Source organism: Trichosurus vulpecula, chromosome 5 (genome assembly GCF_011100635.1).
Source record: "Trichosurus vulpecula isolate mTriVul1 chromosome 5, mTriVul1.pri, whole genome shotgun sequence".
Taxonomy (NCBI): Eukaryota; Metazoa; Chordata; class Mammalia; order Diprotodontia; family Phalangeridae; genus Trichosurus; species Trichosurus vulpecula.
The window spans coordinates 102,119,852-102,128,833 of NC_050577.1; the positions used below are offsets into that span (position 1 = coordinate 102,119,852).

General features: G+C 40.4%; 1 protein-coding gene across 1 annotated transcript; it reads left to right on the forward strand.

Annotated features, from left to right (window-relative positions):
• The first annotated feature begins 7,105 nt into the window (after positions 1-7,105).
• On the forward strand, positions 7,106-8,041 carry LOC118850968 (olfactory receptor-like protein OLF3). The gene has a single exon (XM_036760574.1). It carries the CDS (start codon positions 7,106-7,108, stop codon positions 8,039-8,041), a length of 936 nt encoding a protein of 311 aa, XP_036616469.1.
• Positions 8,042-8,982: the final 941 nt, after the last annotated feature.

Here is an 8,982-nt window from a genome sequence, read left to right on the forward strand (position 1 = left end):
AGGTCCAAGTGGTGATGGTTGTTGTTCTTTATTCATGAAGAGGACCAAAATGACATCACTATGTTGAGGTCAAGGTACAGCTGTGGTTGATCAGACCAGTACAAGCTTGGAAGGCTCTACCACAGATCAAGCACAAATAGTCCATATGAACATAGGGAGTGAAGATGTCTTTACATTTGGGCATCTCACATTTCTTTTGTCTGACAACAGAGCTTGAAGGATGGAAGAAATTCTTGTAGGCTTTACTGCCTTTATTTTCTATTAAGATTATACCATATAGCCTAAGAAGTGGCTCTTTTGCTTCCTTGTTCTTCCTAGTTCCACAGTCTAGACATCTAACTTTAAACACAGTACTTCAACTTATCTTAACCACAGTTCACTCGTTTGTAAAAGGGACCTGAGAGATGAGATTCTCTGACCCATTATTTTATGGATGAGCAAACAAAATCCCAAAGAGTGACTTTGTATACAGTTACAAAAGTAGCAAGTAGCAGAACCAGAATTTGAACCCAGAGTCACCAATCTCAAATATAATATTATTTCCACCATAATCTATCTTCCTATATCACAAAGTTTTGTGAGGATTAAATGAGCATAAAGAACATAAGAGTTTAACAACTATCCTTGTCAACCATCAATATGATTGGTTCCTAAAGAGAAAAGGACTATAGGCGCCTGGTTAGGATCTTAATGAAAGTAAGGGCTGACCTTACCATAGTACTTTAAGAGTTTTAAGCATTTTCTGGGGAACAATCCTGTGAGGTAGACAGTGTAAGGCTCCTTGGTTTCACTGTTCCCTCTGCCTGACATGTTCCCTTCCCTTTCTTTTACTGTTCAACCTTTGTTTTTCTTTTCTTTTTTTTTTTAAAGCTAAAGTGAAATGAGACCTCTTTAGGAAGACTCTTCTGATTTCCCACCCCTTTCCAAGTTAGAAAACACCAATCTACCCCACCCATGGCCCTTGTAATTTTGATATTCCCTATCAAACTTCTTCCATATTTAACATCTGTATCATTTTTCTACATTCCATAAAGGCAGGAATTGTGTCTTATCCAGACTGTATTTTCACTAGTTCCTTACACAGTTCTCTGCGCACTTTAGGTGTTTAATAAAAGTTGACTTGAATCAAATTGGGGTCACACACATTCCTTCACAAATATATGCACATCCCGTTGCTAAAATAATGCAAATATCCAAGGGTAATGTCACTAGAAACCATGGGGAACACCCACTAATTAACCTCAAGAGGTGAGGCAGCTACTTCTGGGACAGAGAAAGCAAATACTAAATTTGGAAAGTTTGAAGTGCAGGTGAGGTCTTTGGGTGAGGGAACGTGACCAAATAGACTGGGAGGAAAATAACAGGAATTTAACAAGCAAATAATAATAATATTAATAATTGGCCTCTTGAGATTTCTTCCCTGAGGTCAAAAAAAGTTGTCTGTTTTTGTTTCAAGCCCGACACTTTCTTCAATTCTGCCCTTGCTTCCCATGCAAAGGATGGCCTCTCATACTGGAGGTGAGTCAGTTGTTTTCCTGGATTCATCACATGGTTGTGTGCCTTCATGGCTTAAGAGTGAATATTGTGAAAGCAGGCTTTCTGAAATCCATTGGCTCCTTCTGGCTTCATAACCTCTGCAAAAATGACTTTGAATTTGGTGACCAGAGAGGCAAATGATGTATTGGATATCTAGTTCTAAAAGATTGTGGGTACTATTGTGGGTACTAAGGCAGATTCTGGCTGAGTGAGGGAGCAGGAGAAAAGTAGCCAGTGTGGGGTTCCACCAGCTCAGATGATTCTCAGCTGGGATCATGGCTCTATGACAGGACCACCTCACTCTTGCAGTGGATATCTGGGCCAGATGTCAACCTTGTGGTCCCTAGCTCCTTCCTAAGTGATGGGATGGGGAGGCTGGCTCCCACAGAGGGATTTACTTATCTTTTCTGAGCCTGGGAAAACTTGCTATGCTGTGAATTGAGGGTGTGAAGGCAGAAGCCCTGGACTGCAGTGCTCACTTTATCAATGACCCATTAAGTGACAAAGTTTTTCCTTTTTAGGAAGATGTTGGAAAGGAGCTTGTTTGCTTTGCATTGCTTTGCATATTTATGCTTTGGTAACATAGAAGCTTGCAAGTAATATTGATTTTGATTTCACAATCTTAGTTGGAAGGGACCTCAGCAGCCCTCTAATTCAACTTATACACAAAAGGCATCTTCTTTGTAATAAACCCCAGAAGTGGTCTTCCAGCCTTTTCTTGTAGACCTTGAGTTAGAGAGAATCCACTACTTCCTAAGTTAGCCTAATTCACTTTTGGATAATTCCAATCATTATCAAGTTTTCCCTTTGACAAGCATAAATTTGTCTCTTTGCCACTTCCTTTATGTTCCCAAAGGGAGTGAAGCACAGATAAAGCACAGATGACATTGTGGACTCAGTAAAAACTATGGTCAAAGAGTGAAAATTCAACTAATATTTTAAACCTTATTTTAAATCTTAACCTTGTTAAGGGAGTTGATAAACAGTGAAATCAGAATAAACTTGTCTTCCTTGTTTGCTTTCAGCTCCTGTTCTCCCTACACTAATTAGACTCTTCAGGCCCAATGGGTGGCACTGGGACCACATGTGGGAGAACCACATCATCCACAATAAAGCACATGGGATAAATAGTAAGGGTGAAACACAACTGTTTCATAAGTAAACATAGCCATGCCACCCAAACACTAACCTTTGCAAACATATGACGTAGTGGGAAGAGTATTGGGTTTGGAGTCAGAGGTCTTGAGGTCAAATTAAGGCTCTGCTGCATACTCTCTGCATGGCTTTGGGCAAATTACAAAGCCTCTCCGGTCCTCAGTTTCCTCATCTACAAAAATGAGATGTTTAGACTAGATGGCCCCCAAGGTTACTTCTAGATGTTTCTGTGATCGTGTCATCCCTAGGTCTGTCACTATATGAGGTCTGGTTCTACACATGAGAAATATTTTATAATCAGATGCTGGAATAATGCTTTATTATTACATTAATTATAATGTTGATTATACCTTATTCTTACATCATATTGAAATTTTTCAGAGTGCTCTTATATCTTTCATCTTAGTTCATTTCATTGATGCATAAATTCACTAACACGTATTTATTAAATAACTAATTTATGCCTAGTACTGTGATGATACACACATTGACATTCTAAGAGAAGAAAGGGAAGGAAAAGAAGTAAATTCAGAAAAGAGACAGAAATCAAAAGTAGCTGAGCAGAGAGAAGAATAGGAAGGAACGTATGAGATAAGGAGAAAGTCCCATCCAAAGAAAGCCGACCAACCAAGCATTCATAGCTTCTTTGCAGGGGCAAACTCTGTAATGAATGAGTTGTTTGCTGCATCTTCCTGCTCTTTGCATCTTTTCCCCTTCCCTCGCTTCCCTAGCTCCTGTCTACATTCTTTCACATTGCACTTGATGATTTGTTGACAAGTTCAGCTAAAAGCATCTGTATGAGGGATTTCCTGCAGTTAGACTTAGCCTTGAGGGCAAGACTCCAGTTAGCTTACGTGAGGGAAGACTGCTCCCCTTTCCATGTAGACAATTAGCATGCTACTGGGAAGAGACCTTGTGATAACAAAAGACCCTTACCTAGCGTAGGTCCAGATATACACACCTGTGGAGCATGACCTTTTTATAAAGTATATTTTGATCAATGTATTTCAATATTTGGTTTCCTTTCTATGGATTTTATTTTATACATTAAGAAACACTTTTGAGAAGGGGTCCATCAGCCTCACTAGAGTGCCAAAGGGGTCCATCTCTCTCTCTCTCTCTCTGAAGTGCAGATGAGGTCTTTGGATGAGGGAACGTGACAAAATAGACTGGGAAGAAAGAGAGAGAGAGAGAGAGAGAGAGAGAGAGAGAGAGAGAGAGAGAGAGAGAGAGAGAGAGAGAGATTAAGTAAGAAACTCTGTATTAAAGCACTGCCTGAGATACTAGGAGATTAAGTATTTTCCCCTATGATCACCCAGCTAATGTTTATCCCTTGTAGGATTAGAACTCAGGTCTTCCAGTCTCCAAGGCTGGTCCTTTTTCCACTAAGCCATGCAGAGCATGTGTTATTACTATCCTATACCTATTTTAAAGATAAGACTAAGTGAAGTTTCTAAGATCACACAGCTAATCCTTTCAAACCCAAGACTCCTGACTGAGGCCAGGGCTCTATGCCACATTACAAAATAGTGATAATACTATCTGCACCATAACCCTCATAAAGTAGCTGTGAAGACATTTTTGGAGGAATATAAAATACCATCTAAATATTTTATTACTACTGGATATATGATAGGAACATATAAAATTACTTAGGGATTATGGTTATGGATTTGGCCTTTCTTACCATGCTGCTTGCATTCCTCTTTTGATTCCTTCATTTCCTCTTTCTGCTTTTGCCTTTTTCATGGAAACATCTTGATTTCTCATTTTTCTTCTTCTTTCCCCAAAGTCTCATCTTCTGACCCTTCCTGTCGTCTTCCTGGCTCTGCTTTCTCCTCTTACTGCCACATTCATACTTTATTTGTCTCACCTGACTACATATGTATTTTCTTACCCTTTTGTATGTTCCCATCTCTGCTTTTTTTTTTTACCTATTTTGTTTCACTCATTTTCTGTTGTTCCTTTATTTTTCTTATTCATCTGCACATTGTCTACTTTTTCTGTGTCTTCTTTGTGCATGTTCTGAGTTGTCCTGATGCAGTTTTTTTTTTTTAATTTCTTGGAGGCAGGGATTGCAAGGGTGATTCATTTAATGAATTTGTTAAGTATATGTAATTATGAAAGGGTTGCAGGGGTGGGGAACCTGAGGCCTTGAGGCCACATGTGGCCCTCTAGGTCTTCAAGTGCAGTCCTTCACAGGACGAATCCGCTAAGGTTCTCTACCCCTGCTATTAGAGTTCTGAGTACAGCCATGTACATTTTTATATAGATGCAGAATAGATGAATGTATATGGATGAGTGAATAGATATATAAATGTGCACACAATATTAAATGTATGCAGGCAAATAAGTAGATGTGTGCAAGTATGGTTTTAGGTGAAGAGTTTGTATATGGGGACATGTATCTATGACATCTAAGTAGCTAAATAGACTGGCAATTAGGACTTCCACAGTCTGATTCATACTGCCTTTTCAGTCTTATTCAATCTTTTTTTCTCCATGCGTTTGGCTGCCCAGCCAACAAGGACTTTTGGTTGTTCCTCAATTTTGTTCTGCATTCTCCCACCTACATGTATTTTGGGCAGGTCATTCACTATGTCTGGAAAAGACTCAATCAACCAACAAGCATGTATTAAATTCCTAGTATGTACTAAGCACCATGATAGGCACTGGGGATACAAAGATAAAAATGAAACAGTACCTGCCCTCAAGGTGCTTATATTATACCAGGGAGACAACATGCAAGTTGGAGATGCAAGTGCATCTCCAACACCTTCAATACAGGATGTCTCCACCCAGATGTCCCACTAACAACTCAAACTCCTCGTGTCCTAAACTGAACTCATTATCTTTCTGCTCTAAATCTTCTCTTTCTGACTTCACTATTTCTGTCTCTGTCCCTACCACTCACCCTACAGTCCCTATTTGTAACTTTGGGGTTCTCTTTGATACTTCCCTTCCCCTCTTGTTCATATCTCATCACAGGGTTGCTGTGGGGACCACAAAAGGTAGCATATGTAAAGTGCTTTGTAAACCCTAAAGCACCATATAAATGCTAGCCATTAATCAATTCCTAAGTGCATTGCTTCCTTTTTCTGAGTCTATTTCTATCTCTTCCAAATGCCACCACCCAAATTCAGGTCCTCAGTACCCTGCCCCCCAATACTGCAGAACTACACAGTTCTTATCTTCACTCTCCCCCAGTCCCTCCCAGATACTACTTATCTGTTCTGTGTAGCAGTGACAAAATAATCCTCTTCATCCATAGATCTGTTCATTTCACTCATCTGCTCAAAATGCTCCCCACTTCTTGAGTAAAGTTAAAAATTTTCTACTTAGCATTCACTTTCTACACACACACACACACACACACACACACACACACACACACACACACACACACTGGCACCACCCTTTCCTTTTACAGCTTTATCCCATGTTTTTCTCCTCTGCACATTTATATACCTATACTTTAAATGATATGGACAACTCACTAATAAAGTTTGATAGTGGTGATAGGCAGTATATATCTCTGTTGGCATTCTAACCATTCCTGTTTTTCTTCTACAGGAAGCCAATAGTGCAATAGGAGCAGGAAAAAGTGGAGGTCTGAGATTCTCTATTCTCAGTGGAAGTTCAGTGCCTGTAAAACATGTTTCACAAAACTGATTTTGGCCAACGAAGCCTTCATTTTCTTGTGCATGTCATCCCTAGAAAATTTATTAATGGTGATTTCTTTCTCCATGTTTCTCCACCAAAAGGTTGTTAGTAGGTTCTTTTTCTCCGGAATTTATCATTTGCAATCTTCCTTTTAAAATGGAAAGAGACATTTCAGTGACTACAAAGTTGAAAGGATGGAGAATCAGACCCTCAGATTCTGACATAGTATAAAGAGAACAGTATGAAGTGCTGTCTGTGGCAAGGATGTATTCCACTGGGGATTCTGTTTAGCCTGAGAAGAGGGTGGTGGAGATGATGGGATTCCAAGGGGGAAGAAGGAGGAATATCAAAATTGTACCCTGGGACAAAAAGGATCATGGCAAGTTTTCAAAAATATACATTTTCAGCTATTGTCCTTGGGGGAAAAATCAGTTTTCCCCACTCTGATTGAATGAATGCTAGTTAGCAGTAAAAACTGTGAAAGCACTTATAATTTCTGAGCCTCAGTTTTTCTGAGCAGTAAAATGAAAATAACAGTTGCTTTACCTTCCTTCTGGAGGTAGTGTTATAAGGGAATTAATCTCATACTACCCAAATTGGGTTTTTAAGCTGAAAGATGTAAGTGCTTTCCTTTCTTCTGAGGGTATATGAGTAGGGTTTGTCAATAATTTACAAGAAAATATTGTTTCATCTAGAATCAGAGCATCAACACTCCATTATATTTCTCCTATCCTTATAGAACTACCCTCACATGGCCTGTAACAACCAGACATGGGTGAATGAGTTCATCCTCTTAGGGCTATCTAATGATTGGAAGACTCAGATTTACCTCTTTGTCCTCTTCCTGTCCATGTACTTGGTGACTATGCTGGGAAACTTCCTTATCATTCACCTGATCAGGCTGGACACCCGACTCCACACGCCCATGTACTTCTTCCTTAGCGTCCTCTCCACTGTGGATATCTGCTATATGAACAGCACTGTCCCGCAAATGCTTGTTCATTTTCTATCTTCAAGGAAGTCTATCCCATTCCATAGCTGTGTGTTTCAGTTCTATATCTCACTGGCACTGGGTGGAACTGAATTCTTCCTGCTGGGAGCGATGGCATATGACCGCTATGTGGCAGTGTGCTATCCCCTACACTACACAGTCATCATGCATAGAGGTCTGTGCATGGCTCTGGCTGCTGTTTGTTGGGGTGCTGGTTTCCTGAATTCACTCATGGAGACAATCATTACCTTTCGACTTCCCCTGTGTAAAGATGTCATCAATCACTTTGCCTGTGAGACACTAGCAGTGCTGCGTTTGGCTTGTGTAGACATTTCCTTCAACAAGATCATGGTGACCTTCTCAGGTTTTGTGGTCATCATGTTACCCTGCTCCTTGGTCCTGTTCTCCTATGCCCAGATTGTTAAAGCCATTCTGCGAATCCACTCCACTCAGGGACGTCGCAAAGCCTTTGGGACCTGTGCCTCCCATCTCACTGTGGTCTCCCTTTGCTTTGGGGCCACCATCTTCATCTACATGTGGCCCCAGGCCACCTCCTCGACAGAAAATGAAAAGATGATTGCCTTATTCTATACTACAGTGACCCCTATGCTGAACCCTATGATCTATAGCTTGAGGAACAAGGAAGTGATGGGTGCTCTGAGAAAAGCACTAAAAAGATTCTCTGAAGAAACATGACAGTTCCAACATTTACCCATTCCTCTCCCCAACAGTAACAAGAAAGAGAAGCTAAGTTATAGAATGCAACAGTACTCTATTTTCTCATCATAGACCTCTACCTATTTGGTACCCTATGGTGGTTAGTGCCTCTCATAGGTTATTCTTCAATTCTGAAGGAGGGTTTTTGTGGCAGTCCTTGACCATCAATATTGACATGTGGTGGGACATGAAAGTGAATTTTGTGTGCCCTGCAGGTAACCTTTCCACCTTTGTTGGTGGGGGATAGTAAGGAAAGTTTCCCTCTTCACAGATGTTGTCTAGTGCTTATACTATGGCTTTCTGTAAATCCACATTTCAGGTTTTCCCTGTGAGTTAGATTGGATCACAGAATCAGAAAATCTCAGAGTTAGTGGGTCTTAAAATCCATACTTCCCACCCCATACCAGAACTACAGTCCTTTCTACAACATTTTGTTATTCACTTGTTGTTCAGTCGTGTCTGACTCTTTATGATCCCATTTGAGGTTTTCTTGGCAAAGATACTGGAGTGATTTGCCATTTCCTTTTCCAACTCATTTTAGGGATGAGGAAACTGAGGCAAACAGGGTTATGTGACTTACCCAGGGTCACATAGCTAGCAAGTATCTGAGGCCAGATTTGAATTCAGGAAGGTAAGTCAGCCTGATTCCAGGCCCAGCACTCTATCCACTGCACCTCCTAGCTGCCCCTAAACATCTCCATTTCCTTCAACCTCTACTCATGTCTCATGGTCTCACCATCCTTCCTCATTCTTGTTGCCCTTCTCTGGGTGCTCTCCAGTTATTTACATCTTTCCTAAAATGTGGTACTTAGAAATTGAACATAAATCTCTAGATGTGGTCTGAGCAGAACAAAAGACAGGTGAACTTCCAGCTTCACTCGTTCTGGACACTCTTGTTCTCGTAATACAGTTTAAGATTC

What these genes read in the sequence shown, in the direction of transcription:
- LOC118850968 (XM_036760574.1), top strand. Translation starts at nt 7,106, where the DNA reads ATGGCCTGTAACAACCAGACATGGGTGAATGAGTTCATCCTCTTAGGG.